The sequence below is a fragment of the Neopsephotus bourkii genome, unplaced genomic scaffold (assembly GCF_033783945.1).
Source record: "Neopsephotus bourkii isolate Nb327-2 ecotype Australia unplaced genomic scaffold, CSIRO-AGI_Nbou_v1 NB_1630, whole genome shotgun sequence".
NCBI classification, from domain to species: domain Eukaryota; kingdom Metazoa; phylum Chordata; class Aves; order Psittaciformes; family Psittacidae; genus Neopsephotus; species Neopsephotus bourkii.
This window is the reverse complement of record NW_026902105.1, coordinates 2,715,816-2,732,253: the sequence shown is the minus strand read 5'-3', so window position 1 is coordinate 2,732,253 and position 16,438 is coordinate 2,715,816. Positions and strand designations below refer to the sequence as shown.

The window sequence follows — 16,438 nt, the reverse complement described above, 5'->3', positions numbered from 1 at the left end:
TTCATTTCTAATTTATTTTTGTGTTCAGTAATTCTAAAGTACATACACTTGAAAGGGTTAATGTATTGAATGTTGCATGTCAGGACTTTATTTTTAATCTGTGTGAGTAGATTTAACTGCTGTTAGTTGCATCCTGAAGGGTCTTTACTAGAGAGTGGCTTACTTTTATCCCACTGGTGTGACCCAATTGCATACCAGTTCTCCTTCTTCCCTTAGAGAGAGACTCTGAGCTGTTGCGTGAACGTGAGTCCGTTTTACGTTTGCGTGAACGAAGGTGGCTTGATGGAGCCTCATTTGATAATGAAAGAGGCTCTACAAGTAAGGAGGGGGAACCCAACCTGGACAAGAAGAACACACCCGTTCAAAGTCCTGTTTCCTTGGGAGAAGACTTGCAGTGGTGGCCAGATAAGGTACTGAATTTTTTAAATCATTTTATTTGCATGCTTTGCATTTCCTTTTTGAATATCAAAGTTTATGTGAGATAATGTAATAAGGCAGATTCTTTATTATGCACTTAGGAAAATGATAAATAACTTACAGCTGTGCTTCTGTTAATACTGTTTCAGTTTTCTTCTCTATGTGTTTCAAAGGCACTGCTGTAGATCATAAGGTCTGAGGTTTTTCTTTTTTTCTTTTTGTTTTTACTTAGGTGGTCAAAGCATTTAATAGGCAGTAGGACACTCGTGAAGCAATCAAAACTGTTCTTCATTAAGGAATCATCTTTTTTTAACTTAGCATTATTATTCCCAGAGATACTTTCTGTTTGAGTGGATTAGGCTTTTAAGCAGCAATAGTGAAAGGTGACATTTATTTGCAGTGTTTTGAGTAGGCCAGTGATTTAATGAGTATTGTTTGCTTCTTCAGAATCCCTTTGGTTTTTATTAGCTGGTTTTCTTTGTAACCCCGATTCCATTTTCAAGGCAAGAAGTAACTCCCATGTGAGATACAAGAATAATAGGAACACCAGCTATATGTTGCTAACTGGGTATCTGCAGTAATTTTCTTTATAAATTACCTAAATGCTTGAGGAAATGACTTTAAAAAACAAAGCATGACAAACCCAAACCAACCAACCAAACCAATAAACTACGAGGAATGGGAGTGATAACCTATGTTTATTAGACCAAATTTGATGTACTTGGGGTGTCTTTCCTAGTGTTCCCATTTCTGTCTGTCCGCAGTATCTCTGAGGTTGCTATTTTGAAATGTCATGCTTCCTTTTTCTGCCACTGTTTTTCCTTTCAGACTAAGTATAGATAAAGAAGCTTGAAGAAGGGAGGTTTCTTTAGAGGCTTATTTCTGTTTCCAGCAGCTCACATTTAGGTCCTGTCACCTTCATTTTGGCGATACGTAAAGATAATGTTTGTCTCAAAGTTGTTCTCCCAACCAGACCTTTTAGGTCTAAAGTAATAATTCATACTTTTTTCAGCCAGTAATGGTGAACCTCTGTCAGTTCAGAAAATTGGCAGCTTTTGTCCCGCTTGCTTCATCACGATGGTAGAAGGGCATAGTCAACTGTCTTGCATAGAGGGAGATTTCAGGGGTTTTAGCATAAAAGGGTAAATGTAGGTTAGATTTGAAGTACTAACTTAGCTTTTTGTTTTCCACTGCTGTGTTTTGGTAACATCAGTGTGTCCATTATTAGGGTTTTATTTTTGTTTTGTTGGGGGGGGGGGTGTTTCCTACTTCAGGAATGTTTTCCCTGTTAACCCCATTCTTTCCTCTAGCCCTGAAACATACTTAAGAAATTAGTGTTTTGTTTGTTTTGTTGTTTTTTTTTTTTTGTTTCCCTGGACGGGTTGTTCATTACTTGCAAACTCAGCAAATTCTGGCCGAGGACAACTATTGCTGTCTTTTATTGGGCATTTTTTATGGAATTAACTTGCTGTGATGCTAATTGCATTCTTGTTCAATTTAAATATATTGAACTTCTTCCAAGATACCTGTTTGCATATGCATTGATACAAAGCCTAGCTTCCAGTTAAATAAAGGTGTCTTCCTGGAAAGGCCTTTCATCTTAATCCAAAAGTAGTTAAACTTTTAATCCTTCAGTCCATCAGCTGAACGTGCAAAAGAAATTGTTTGGCTTTTTACTTGCTGTAGCCTCACTCTGAAGGCTTTTCCAACAGAAATTCTTGAAGGTGAATCTTGAGGGAGATCATTTCTGTGAGAGGCCAGTTCAGATGTTTCTTCCTATTTGAAAATTGGAAAGGAGATCTTGAAATGTTAATGGAAAAGACAGTGAGCTAGGGGACGATTTAAAGTACCTGAGGAATTACTGCAGAATAAGGAGTCTTGTTTGCAAATATTTTTCCCTTATTTTTCATCCTTTTAATTTCAGCATTTGAGGCAGAACTGTAGTACTTCACAATGAGGGTGGTTAACTTGTGTTTATGGGAGCTCCTGTAGCACTTAGATCACAACTGCTAATATTTTCATGGAAGGGAGGGAAAAATTGGGAATGGCTGGTTTCTTTAGTGTTGAGCTTGAGGTATAAAACTGTGTGTTTATAAAAAGTTATGCAACACATTAGCAAGATTAAATATCATAACAGTACTGTCTTGAAGCAAAAATTGCTTTCCTTGCAGCATTAGGCCAGGTACCTTCTCAAGATTCAGTTATTCAGATTAAGTAGGGATGCATCTTACTAGACTACAATAGGTTCTGATGGCAGTTCTTCCTTAGAATATACAATATTTATGTGATAGCAAGTATTAATTATGACACACATTAGCATTTGTGCTTCTTCTGTGCTGTGTGGGTAGATGCCCTCCAGAGCAAAGTAAGTCTCTTATGATGTAAGTAATTCTAGATCCTGTTATCAGGGTATAAAAAAGACTTGCTTGTGATTGTTCTGTACTTCCCTGCTGCCTTCCTTCTTTTCTTTCCCAAAGTATTGGCAAACATTTTGAGCTGTTGGTAAGGGATGTACTGAATCCCATGTTATTCAAGGACAGGAACCTTTTGAAAAGTGCACTTTTGGACAGGAAAAAAATATAAAAAAGTAGTGTGAAGTCAGATTTATGGAACTAAAATATTTCCACTTGTAAACTTCTATAGCTGAAAGAAAAGCCCCTTTACTTAGGGGACAGATAAATATACTGGATAGTGTGGGGTTTTTTTAATGGTCTGGTAGAGTTTAGTTTTCCCTCAGATGGTTGAATTGCTTAAATGTGGTACGTTGTAATCCGGGAGGCTGCTAAAGATGGGAAATGATTACAGAGAAAACAAGTTATCATGTACCTGTCTTTCAGATTTATAGCTGTAGAAGACAGCATTAGATTTTACACTAGTTTGTTTTTTCACTTTTTTAAAAGCTGTATTCTCCCTTAAGTGGAAGGAAAGTTTTAGTTGTTAGTAAAAAATTTAGAAAGAATGTGATTGTCCTGTATCTGCACATGCCGAGAAGCAGCAAATAGATAGACCTTATAAATGTTTCTCTGTAAACAGAAGTAAATGTTTTGTGAAATCACTCAAATTTACAGCATTGTAGTTTGACTTTGGTTTCAGTACAGTGGGGAACAGGATCTTGAAAAAGGTGAGCTGCTGTTATGTAATTGCTGCATGGTGGGTATACAACCAAATATGAGAAGGGGGCAAAACAGGCCAATGAGAGATTCAGGAAAGGGACAGAATGAAGCAGCTGAGCAAAGTGGAACTGTTTAAGTAGTGGAAAGATGCTGTATAAGTTGTGGTAAGATGTTAAGCAGGAGAAAGGGGGAAGGAGGGGGAAATAACCCATTAATTTGGAACCTTTCCAGCATATCAGGTCATAATGATACAAAAATCAGTGTGTTATATGTCACTTTTTAAGATGTCACTTTTTCTTTCAAAGAAGCTTCATCTGTTTGCAGTTATTTACCTTCAGAAGTGAAAGGTGAGAATTGTTTAACTGATGAGGGAGGGAATTTGGTAATTGTTCCTTTTTGGGTAGTTGAAAGATATCTTCATGAGTATGCTTAGGAATGACATAATGGAATTACATTGTTTTTTCATTCATTTCAGAAGGCGAGAATTTTAGAGGGAAACTTTTTTTTATCAGAACTCAAGAGATCTTCCCATCTTTAATGGGCAGTGTTGCGTTCCTCAACTATTGTGGGAACTCTTAAGAAACTTAATCGCCATGTATGTGTTACTGCTAAGCTTCAGGAAAAGAATATCTGTCTCTTTATTCCCTCACTCTGTCAGAAGCACTAATGCTTTTTTGTGTGTGTGTTTGTTTGAGGACATGCTGAGCTTGAGACAAGCTGGATGTATCTTTACTTTCAAGTATGATGTTCATGGGAACCCTGAAAAAAACAGATTCAAGCTCTTTTTTTGTTTTGCATTTATATATTTATATGTGTGTATTTATAATCTTGTTATCTTACACTTTGTATTTCTGTATTTGTAGGATGGAACAAAGTTTATTTCTATTGGGGCTCTGTATTCTGAGCTCGTGGCTGTTAGCAGTAAAGGAGAACTCTATCAGTGGAAGTGGAGTGAATCAGAGCCTTACAGAAATGCACAGGTACTGTGTACCTTTAAATGCTTACCTTCAGAATGATTTATATGCTTGAATATCTAAAATATTTTTCTGTTTCCAAAGAATCCTTCACTGCATCATCCACGAGCCATGTTCTTGGGATTAACCAATGAAAAGATAGTGCTGCTTTCTGCAAATAGTATTAGAGCAACTGTTGCCACTGAAAATAACAAGGTATGAGATGTGTTAGGTTGCTGAACTTGACAGAGTTGGGGTTTTTGGTTTTCCAGTTACTGGCAGTGTATTACAGAGAAATTGATTCTTCAGCTTCATCAGTAGTTGAAAGTACTTAATTCGCTCATTCATTCTACTTACTTTCCTCTGTAGAGATGTAAAACCAAACAGAAATCCAGCTAGTGTGTTCTAAAAGATGCAAAAGGTTTTTTAAAAAAATAATATCTGGCAGATTTATAGCTAAAACAGTAAGAAGATACCTGTTTTACCTGATTATCTGAAATACTTGTCTGTTTGCTGTTACAGTAGGAACTTGACACTAGTTCAAGAATAGAGAAACTTGTTAATGTTCAGTATATATTTCCTATAAATTTAAGGGCGTTCAGACTTTAGTGCTGTAAAGTTAGCTTTTTCTGCCCAATTACGAGTGAACTTGAAACTGATTTAATAAAGTATATGTACCTGTTGAAATTTTTTTGACACCTATATGGTCTTTGGTGGTGAGGGCTTTTTTGTGATGTGTTTTTGTGTTTTGTTGTTGGTTTGGGGGTTTTCTTTTTGGTTTGTTTTTTTTTTTTTTTTGGTGGATTTTGTTTTTTAATTTACTTTTTGTAGAGGACTGGAAATAGAGGAATTTAAAAAAAATCCTGAAAAGAGAGAAAGAAAGAGAGGGGGGTACTGAATAAAATCCCAAAGGGAATAATTGTTTCCATTTTGTGGTTTGCTTCACCCCCCACCCCCTCCAAAACCAGTAAATATACATTAAATTGTAAATTTTCCTTTTTTTTCCTTTCTTCCCTTCTCACTTAGGTTGCTACGTGGGTAGATGAAACTTTAAGCTCCGTAGCATCTAAATTAGAACACACTGCACAGACATACTCAGAGCTTCAGGGAGAACGGATTGTTTCTTTACATTGTTGTGCTCTTTATACGTGTGCTCAGCTAGAGAACAACTTGTATTGGTGGTAAGTAAATGCTGCGTTTATGTACAGCAGTGTAGATCCACTGGATGTCTTCATGTTATGCTCTGAGGAGCATTGCAAAACTACTGAACTACAGTTGTTCTGAATTTATAACTGCACTTGAGCTTAGTTTCCCTTTTTAAAGCATATTTATTTTCTTCTTTAATACCGAAAGATTTTTTGGATCCAATTATAACAATTCTAAAAGGACAAGATTATTCTTTCAGGAGATGTGTATAAATGCTTCAGCATTCAGATAGCTCAGTACTACACAGGCTCAGAAAATAACGTTCTTTATGCCTTTCAGGCCTTTTCAGATTATGAGTATGGAATAAACTTACCCACGTAGGAGGTACACAGTCTTCTGTCAGGTTCTGTTAAAAAATTTTGTCTATTAGTTTGTTGTTCAGATCTTAAAGAAGGGAACAATAACATCAGATGTTCCCTCTGGAGCTTGTTAAAATTTAACTCTTTTAAAAATTGTAAAATATGAAATGTTAGTTAAAATATTTTAACTAAGAAATTGATAATTGAGAAGCCTGTGTTTAAAAAAACCCCAACAAACAACAAAAATCCCACAAGAGAAATACCCTCAAACCCGCAAAAATATCATGCCCAAAAGCACTCTGAAATGAATTTCTCTTTTGAGTGAATTCATTGAATAGTACTAATGCTTTGTCAGTATGCCTTATTTTTGTCAGTGTGTCAAGAGTCATTGCATTACACATCATGCCCAAAGCTCAAGTAGCTTTTAGGCATGTACGAGTTAAATACTTGGTGATTAGTTGGAAATCAAAGCATTGAAAATTAATTAAATGAAACAGTTTTCTCATTAAATTTTAATAACTCTTTAGAATATATGTAAGTAGAATTGTAGCTAGGCTTGTAAACTTAAACACAGATGGATTTTATTCTAACTTCTAGTCCCAAATCAAAATTGCAGTGCTCTGATTCTTGGCACTTATGTTATGACATACCTCACTTAAAGTAATTACTCATAGTATAGAAGCAAGTTATAACAAAGTAAGCTATAACATTGGAGATACCTGGCTGTTAGTACCTGCCATCTTTACTGCTTTTAGGATAATTGGTGCAATATATAAAAAGACTTATTAGCATGTATGTAATCTTTGAAAGCAATTTATTTATTAACCAACTTGTCCTTTCAGGGAGGGATTAAATGTCACCAGTGGTGAATTTGTGTTAATCAGATTGATGTAGACAATCTGTTACTATTGATATCCATAGTTCCAATAGTCTGTAGGACACTAGACAGGATTTTGGTTTCCAGTGTTACGCAGGACTGGTGCTTTTCATGTTTTATTTTACATGAAGGAGAATTTTAAATAAAAGTGTCCAACTCCATAACCTACTGACTAAAACATGAAGTATCACAATAATAGGCATGCTTAACTGTGTATGTGGGAGTTTTCAGCTAAACTGAGTGGATCCAATTACAAAAGAAGTGTCCTATTTTCCCCCTTCTTGCAGCTTAAGTCTGCCATAAGAGTCTTAGACTCCTTCAGCCATGTCCCCAGACAGAAAGTGAAGCTTTTAGAATACAAAACCAAAAAGCCTCACTCTGTTCTCTTGTGACTGCAAGTTCTGGAGATTGTCACTAGTCATGGGAAGGATGTCCTCAAGTTCTCTGGGGACGACCTGCAACTTGAAAGCTGTGACTGGAGTGTACCATCTGAGACAGAGGTCTTGCAGCATTTTGGACTAGAAGAAAAGCCATTTGGCAGTGACATATATTATGTGCTCCTTCTCTGAATAAATCGGAAAGCTGAGATGGATTTGGGAGGTGGGGGTGAATATAGGAAAAGTCATTTCTACAGAGCTTTGACATTTTAGAGGTGGTGGCACAGAGGCCTGTATGTTGAATCATCACTACATAAAGCAGCAGAAATAAATATTATAGAATCATAGAATCATAGAATAGTTAGGGTTGGAAGGGACCTTAAGATCATCAAGTTCCAACCCCCTGCCATGGGCAGGGACACCTCGCTCTAAACCATATTACCCAAGGCCTCGTCCAACCTGGCCTTGAACACTTCCAGGGATGGAGCATTCACAACCTCCCTGGGCAACCCATTCCAGTGCCTCAGCACCCTCACAGTAAAGAATTTCCTCATTATATCCAATCTAAACTTCCCCTGTTTAAGTTTTAACCCATTACCCCTTGTCCTACCACCACAGTCCCTAATGAAGAGTGCCTCCCCAGCATCCCTATAGGCCCCCTTCAGATACTGGAAGGCTGCTATGAGGTCTCCACGCAGCCTTCTCTTCTCCAGGCTGAACAGCCCCAACTTTCTCAGCCTGTCTTCATATGGGAGGTACTCCAGTCCCCTGATCATTCTTGTGGCCCTCCTCTGGACTTGTTCCAACAGATCCATGTCCTTTTTATGTTGAGGACATCAGAACTGCACACAATACTCCAGGTGAGGTCTCAAGAGAGCAGAGCAGAGGGGCAGGATCACCTCCTTCGACCTGCTGGTCACGCTCTTTTTGATGCAGCCCAGGATAAGGTTGGCTTTCTGAGCCGTGAGTGCACACTGCTGGCTCATGTTCATTTTCTCATCGACCAGCACCCCCAAGTCCTTCTCTTCAGGGCTGCTCTGAATCTCTTCTCTGCCCAGCCTGTAGCTGTGCCTGGGATTGGTCCAACCCAGGTGTAGGACCTTGCACTTGGCATGGTTAAACTTCATGAGGTTGGCATCAGCCCACCTCACAAGCATGTCAAGGTCCCTCTGGATGGCATTCCTTCCCTCCAGCGTATCAACCGAACCACACAGCTTGCTGTCATCGGCAAACCGGTCCCAACACTGATCCCTGAGGGACACCACTCGTTACTGGTCTCCAGCCGGACATTGTACCGTTGACCACAACTCTGTGTGCAGCCATCCAGCCAGTTCTTTATCCACCGAGTGGTCTATTCATCAAATTGATTTCTGTCCAATTTAGAGACAAGGATGTCGACTGGGACAGTGTCGAACGCTTTACACAAATCCAGGTAGATGACATCAACTGCTCTACCCCGTCCATCAGTTCTGTAGCCCCATCATAGAAGGCCACCAAATTGGTCAGGCAGGAGTTATAAAATGTTATATAGAGTTATATATAGTATATATATATATAGTATATATATATATAGAATATATATATTTATATATAGGAGTTATATAAAGTTATAAAATGAGCGTTTACAAAGCCTTTTTAAAATAATATGCCTTTTTCCACAGGGGTGTAGTCCCTTTCAGCCAAAGGAAGAAAATGCTAGAAAAGGCCAGAGCGAAAAACAAAAAGCCGAAGTCTAGTGCCGGTATCTCCTCTATGCCAAACATAACTGTTGGAACCCAGGCAAGTGCAACTGTCACGTGGCATTTTTATCATGATGTATGATGAGTTTATGGCCTGCTATTGAAAACAAAATGAAGGCTGTGTTCTTGTTACGCACAAAAGTTGTATCAATAGTATGGAATTAAAATAGTATGTTTTAATTATATGACTGTAAATTAGTGTGTTCTGTTAGTGTTGTCACTGTTAGATGTATGACTAATGGCCGCAAACGTGGAGGAACAAGCTGTACTCATATGAAATGCTTCTGTTTTAACTTACCTACTGAGAGAAAATACATAGCGAAATAGGATTCTCAGTAGGGCAAATAGCTATGTAAATTATTTGACGTTTAAGTGCCTAATATATTAGAGTCTGGGTTTGATTTGTTTATGCAGTGGGATAGGCCTTTGGTTTGAAGCCTTTACCAGAAAGGTTAATAGCTGACACAGATGGTTAGGATTCTTTGTGATTAGTATTAGAACTAGTATGAGACAAAACAGCTTCTTCTGAGGGAGCACATTTCTTTCTGTTCCCAATCTGTTATGATCGACTCTAGGATGAGTATTGTTATTAGATGAATTGTTCCTTTTGTGATTGAGCTTCTAAATACTTTTTATTAAGCAATTGCACTGCTAAAGTAGTTGCTTTCAGCTTTGAATGGCATAACAGTCTCTTTTTTTCTTACAAAAATCTAGTTCCATAAGCTTTATTTTTTGAGTACTGCATATGTCACCAAGAAAACGGCATGCATATATGATTTCCGTTGTTCTCTTAGAAAAAATATTTCTGTCTGTAGGTGTGTTTAAGAAATAACCCCCTCTATCATGCTGGAGCAGTTGCTTTTTCAATCAGTGCTGGAATTCCTAAAGTGGGTGTGTTAATGGAATCTGTTTGGAACATGAATGACAGCTGCCGATTTCAGCTTCGATCACCTGAGAGCTTGAAAAACATGGAGAAAGCTAGCAAAACTACTGAGGCAAAGTAAGTGTTGGGAATACACATGCACCCACACAGGACATTTATGTGGTATTCTCTTGAATTGGTTGATTAAAAAATGAAAAGAAAAACTGTTTTTGTCAGTTTGAACTTCCTGCTGCCTTTGTAAGATTCTAACTTTCTTGTTAACTCTGCTAAATGTGCAGCAATGCTCAGTGCCAGAGGGGTGTCTGAGTTGTGTGAAATAGCTATGCAAGTACGAAATGCAAAAGGAATATTAGATTTAAGATTTTCCTACAGTGTTTCACAAAGTTTCCAAGATTTTATATTTTAATAACTAAGTGGTTTTGTTATGGAACTATTTTCAGGCTCTTCATGGCATTGAGAGACCTATTTCAGTCCCTCCATAGTCTCGGGATAGGGAGAGGAAATCAGACTGACAGTTGCCATTTAAATGTTTCTTAAAACAGGATTTAAACCATTTCAAGAAAAGCTTGAAAAAGTTCAGCAGTTCTAGCTGGTGTTTCAGGTTTCTTTACAAAGCTAATAATTATTCTTGTCTTCAAATGAGGCACATCTAAAGATGTTTATTTTCTGTAATACTTTATCTATGCTCAGTTAATATTATAAAGCTAATATCTGATAAATCAGGATAACACCATTCCCAACATCAGATGTATAGTCTTGTCAATTAGGGTGGAGTATGGAGTTATTTAATTAAAGTGTTATTAAAGAAATGTGGCTGGGATGTCATTCTCCATTTTCCTTCTTCATGCTAAATTATATCATTTATTCCAGACCTGAAAGCAAACAGGAACCAGTGAAAACTGAGATGGGTCCTCCACCATCCCCAGCTTCCACTTGTAGTGATGCATCTTCAATAGCAAGCAGTGCATCTATGCCATATAGTAAGTAATATGTAGCTCATAGTAACATAAAATATTTGTGTAGATAGTTTTCGTAAAAGGCAGTTCTACAAAGATTCTGTACTCATTTCAGAATCCCTTTTGGTCTTTCAGTCTGAACTGCAGTATATGTGAAAGCTTTGTAATAAACATTAGATAATCCGTGAATTGTCAGTGTTAAATTTAGGAATATTAGTGTAAGCAGTGACTACTTGATGAAAAGTATATCTAAGCAAGCATAACAGTTCTCAGAATTAAAAGTAGCTTTCCGGAGGTGTTAAAGTTTGAAGATAAAGTTGCTTATGTGTAATTGCAATAGGAGAGTGAGTTTCTTTACAGCTGAGAAATTGAACTTGTTTTGGAAAATTCCCTTTAAGATTAAGCTGTTATTACACAGTTTGCCTTGCAGGTGAACTTCAGTGCATAAAGCAGTAATTCATAGTCTGTTACATAAAATGCTTAAAACTAGGCTTTCTTTACTAATGCACAAAAGCAGTGAAGAGTCTTGCAGTACAGGTTGTACTTAAAAACCTAGAAGGCTATGTTATAATTTATGCAGCTTATCTCTTCAGCTTTTTTTTCCGTTGTCTAAACCATACATTTATAAACAGTTGATTACAATGCTATCATTCGAAGAAATCTCTCTGCTCCTGTTTCTTCTATTTGTTCACATACTGCAGTTCTAAAAAGCATTCATCTGGATAATCAAATGGCCTCATTCAGTGGCCAAGAATCTCGTATGCTCAGATCTGTAGTACTAATTAATTTTTGCTGCTGATTTCTTCTTTTTTGCAGTTCTTTCAGCTGTCATTTTTCACTGACTGTAATTTTGCTTGGTATTTTGTACTAGTGTTAGAAGTTAACTTCACAGTTGGCTTAGAAGTTTTCTGCTTCTGACTTTAAATATATTGATAATTATACTGTATACTCAAATCAGGAGATAGAAGATTCTTGTCAGTGTTAAGTTAGACGTGTTATGTGTTTAATTTTGATCCCAAGTGTTAATACAGCTACTGTTCAGATAATATTTTTGTAGCAAATCTAACTATTGCAATTACAATTAGCCCAAATAGCTATGTTTCTCTCTCATTTGCTACTCTTCTAAATGTTTACCAAAAATCCATATGTAGAGGACAAAGTTTATTTGTAAAGGTGATAAAAAGCACTGGGCAGGGCTGAATGGTGTCATGATGTCAACCTTTTTCATCACAGCTTGAATATTTGAACCCTGATAAAGCGATTTATTGTATTCTAATTATTTTGCTTAAATGTCCTTAAAAATTACTTTTTATCAGATAGGCTTTTATTAGTGCTAATTTCACAGAAAAACATGGAAGTGGCATGTTGTACTGTTAGGTAGCTCTGACTTTTAAACTCAGATTCTTGTTAACCTCTTGTAAATTTCTGGATTGGACTGTTCGTAATATTTTTTTGTGGGACAGGTTTGATGTTTCAACATTGCATTTTGATGCTTTGATTAAATATAAATAAACTTGATTTTTATTTGATTAAATAAAAATAAATTTTCAAGTCTGTCTTTTTTGGTAATAACTTTTTTTGTCTCAGAGCGACGACGATCTACTCCTGCCCCAAAAGAGGAAGAGAAAGTAAATGAAGAACAGTGGTCTCTGAGGGAAGTTGTGTTTGTGGAAGACGTTAAGAATGTTCCTGTTGGCAAGGTTTGTCTAAAATACACTGTCCCACCGTCTTTGGGGAGGGAAAGTGAAAGTTTTCCCTTTTAGATAAGCTGTTAAAAGAATCATAGCTTTGGGAATGCTGCAGAATGTTTATGACTAGATTTTTGTTGCATCTTTGCTTGTCCACAACATGATAAACACATAGAAGACTAAATGTGTTGTGACTAGAAAGTGATGAATCTTAAAAAGTAAGATTCTGATACTCTAGGTTGAACCACAGTATTAAGAAAAGCAGCTGTGGTTTTATCCAGAAGATTATTTTTGGTGACTTAAGCAATAGTTCCTACTTGTCCAGTGAGATACTGAAGAGTTACATGTGTTGTGACTGACTTTCACATATACAGCAACTTAATATTAAGGTGCATCTCATGTTGTAACATACTAACAGATTTATTTATTTTTTATTTTTTTAATTAGAAATGCTGTGTTTCATTAGTATGACTGTAAAGTTGTTTGGTCTATTACTTTATTTCATCCTTGTAATTTTTTCATTTTCTCTCTAGTAAACCTTTGCTCTTAGTGCTGTAGAGGGAAATACTGTTTCTCCTTTGGCATTGTTGTGCAATGTTAGGAGGGTTCGAGTTCATCAGTATCTGAAGGGGGCCTGCAGCGATGCTGGGGAGGGACTCTTCTTTAGGGACTGTAGTGACAGAACAAGGGGTAACGGGTTCAAACTTAAACAGGGAAAGTTTAGATTGGATATAAGGAAGAAATTCTTTACTGTTAGGGTGGTGAGGCACTGGAATGGGTTGCCCAGGGAGGTTGTGAATGCTCCATCTCTGGCAGTGTTCGAGGCCAGGTTGGATGAAGCCTTGGGTGAGATGGTTTAGTGTGAGGTGTCCCTGCCCGTAGCAGGGGGGTTGGAACTTGATGATCTTAAGGTTCTTTCCAACCCTAACTATTCTGTGATTCTATGATTCAGGTCATCTAGATGGTTCTCTGTTTCGCTTTTCAAAAACCAGAGCAACAGGAAAGGCAATAAAGGTTTTGCACAAAATGAAGAGATTGGGCTGCTTTCTGATAGATTCAGAGAAGATTAAAAAAAAAAAAAAATGTTACCAGAACAGAAAATAACTGTCCACACCAGGCACGTGGATTTAGTCCTTCTGCTTGCATCCCTAATGGTTTACTTGTGCAGGAGTGGAAGATTTGCCTTGAGCAGTATCTTTGAAAGGAGAAAGGCCCACAATGAATTTTCATTATCAGTTTTAGGTCATTTCTGCAAAAGGGAGTGTGGAGCAAGTTAAGTCATTGAAATACTCAAGTTTCTGTAAGTGAAGTTTTGAGATCTAATTGAAGTTGCTTAAACCATTGTTTGCCTCATATCAGCTTTGGGAAAGCCCTGTTGTCTCTTATCTGTCCTTCATGTTTTGGATCCTAAGATCTTCAGGACAGACAGTTTTACTGTTTCCGTATACAGTTGTCAAGGTGTCTGTGTGCTGTGTCAAGAGCTACTATAACAAATAAATGAGTAAAGCCTAAGTCTGCTAGACACGCTCTTGGGTTTAGTCATCTTTCACCTTGGAATATATTCCAGTCTCATTACCATTTAAATCCTTCATGGGCTTGGAGCAAAACTAAGCCTTTGCTCCTTCAAGTATGTCATTACATGGAGGAGACGATAATTGTAAGATTATCTACCTAATGGAAGTCTGATATAATGAAAAATCTTGGCACTTGTTTCTTCTGTTGTCTGCAGTGGTAAGAAATATGATGAAGTCATCTTTCACTGTCATTTAGAAAAGATAGAGGCTGAAATAAGCCTTCGTTACCACGCACTGGTATCAGAGGAATAGAAGTTGCTTTTGTCCATCCCATGCACTTTGAGATACTCTACCTGCCCGCATTAGCTTCTGGATCTCCTCTACTGGAACAGCTTAAATGGTGCTTGGAACCACAGTTAGAACAAAAGGGTAGAGAACCTGGTTTGGAGCTGCCTTTTCTTTGGTGTTTTATTTTGGTCTGAGGCTTTCCACTGGCAGTGTCCAAAGCCTCCCCAAACTACTTCTGTTCATCAAAGCTATCCTTAATCCAGTGAGACTTCCCTGTATTACCAGTTTTGCAGATCCTATGCCCAGAAAGTTTATCAAGTCCTAGAGATCTTGTGAAACATGAATTTCAGTGGTGTAGTTGTTTAACTTGTACTTTGTATTGTTTCAGTTACTTGAATGTTGTATTTTTTGTTAGATTTCTCTCTGAGATTGAAGTCTTTCACTGAGAAGGTTAAATTGAAAGAGCTCAGGCTGGATAGAATCCCAGAAGAGTTATCTATTAGGAAAGAGTTATCCATCTATTAGGAAATGTTTTAATCTTTTTAATCTTTAATATTTTAATTTTAAAGAAATGTGTCAGTATTTCTTTGGTAGTGCTTATTCTACTTTGAGGGTAGAGGGAGGAGCCTTTTCTGTGACGTTAAAATTTCTTCCATTCCAACAAAGAGATTAGATAAGAAATAAAAATTATATTTACCTGGTTTTCTGCTGCTGTGTCTTTAGGGGGAATATGGTGATTCTGGAGAGGGAAAGAAGCTACAGATGACTGGTGGATCCAGACAGGTTTATGGCTGAAAGGCTCAAGTGCTGGTAGTCAACTTAGGCTGAGTAGCCTCTAAATATACCAGTCTTTAATGAGATTTTTAGTGAACAACCGTACGAGAGAACAGGGGAGGAGAAGTGGGGCTCAGGATCTGCTTCCACTTCTTTCTGAGGAAGGGACTTCAGAGGAATGTTTTCTGCCAGTGTGCTTTGGCATTGTGGCTTGAAGGAGTGTGCTGGTGGGTTGACAGTAAGGGTAAAGGACACAACAATGTATGTTCGTCTTTCAGCTTGTCAATTCCTTTTTCTTTTCCATTAAAAAGAAGGATCAGATCTCATTATCCTGTAGCTGAAAACACTCTAAAATGGATCTTGCACTGGGGAAGAAAACCTTTATACTTCCATTTTTGTTGTTTAATTTTAATTGTTTGATTCCGTTATTTTAGTTTAGTCCTCGTAAGGCAAACATTGCGTATAGAGTTCTGTAAAATGCTTGTTTTTAATTGATGAAACTTTTGCATTAGCGATATGAATGGTATAAGTACACTAGGTCTGTGAGCTAAAGCGTTGAAATCCTTTAGACTCTTGCATTTTATTTTTGTTAATGTGTTTTTCCATGAATTCAGACTTACATAATTTCAATTAAAGAAGCAACTTATCTATCTTGTTCAGTGCCAGTCCATTATACCACATCTCTGCTTTGGAGCTTGTTATGTACAATTGCTATCAAATGTTTCACTCGGGCTCCTACTAGGTTGCTGCATCAGTGGATAGTTTTATTTTCTTTCTGTGCAACAGCCAATAGCTATACCTGTAACTATTTAGTTTAAGAACTGCATTTTAGTTACCTTTTGAAGAGGTGAAGTTCTTCTCAGCCAAATCTAAATAAATGTATTTTCCACTTTTTAAAGCTACATGATTTTTTTTCTTGAACCATAAAATTGGAAAGAAAAAATATTCAGCATGTAGACTTTGAAAGAGTCACCATAGAGTTCAAGCACTTCAAAAACTGGAACGTTTCTCTGAATACGTGAAAAGTGACGCAAGTGGTAACATTAAGAGCAGACAGAAAGCATGTAGAAGAAAAGTTGTAATTTATGGAGATAATAGGAAGCTTCAAATATTTGGAGATTGTGCCTTTTCTTAAGGTGTGTTTCTTCCCCCCACCCCAGCCCCTGATTCTAAATTTGAAACTTAGTAAATGAGATTTCATACATCCTGCTAGAGGTTGACCATTTACAATCTTCTGTTTGCAGAAGCAGCACAAATTTGTAAAGCGTTTTTAGCAGCATTTAGTCATTAAAAAACCAGTCTCTACATGTCAGACTAGAAGCTGTGGCTGTGCCATTGGCATGGTATTTCAGAT

At 37.2% G+C, this 16,438-nt stretch overlaps 1 protein-coding gene across 18 annotated transcripts in view; it reads left to right on the top strand.

The window, feature by feature from the left end:
- UBR5 (ubiquitin protein ligase E3 component n-recognin 5) overlaps positions 1–16,438 on the top strand; it is an 88,680-nt gene that overhangs the window by 35,148 nt on the left and 37,094 nt on the right. For 14 of the 18 annotated variants that reach the window (XM_061373270.1, XM_061373279.1, XM_061373278.1 and 11 more), the window contains 8 exons: positions 199–410; positions 4,394–4,510; positions 4,589–4,699; positions 5,510–5,664; positions 8,904–9,021; positions 9,797–9,981; positions 10,735–10,844; positions 12,408–12,520. In XM_061373270.1, the coding sequence (XP_061229254.1) occupies positions 199–410; positions 4,394–4,510; positions 4,589–4,699; positions 5,510–5,664; positions 8,904–9,021; positions 9,797–9,981; positions 10,735–10,844; positions 12,408–12,520 (1,121 nt within the window). The remainder of the gene's footprint in view (positions 1–198; positions 411–4,393; positions 4,511–4,588; positions 4,700–5,509; positions 5,665–8,903; positions 9,022–9,796; positions 9,982–10,734; positions 10,845–12,407; positions 12,521–16,438) is intronic. The other 4 variants (XM_061373281.1, XM_061373283.1, XM_061373276.1 and 1 more) reach the window with 1 other exon arrangement.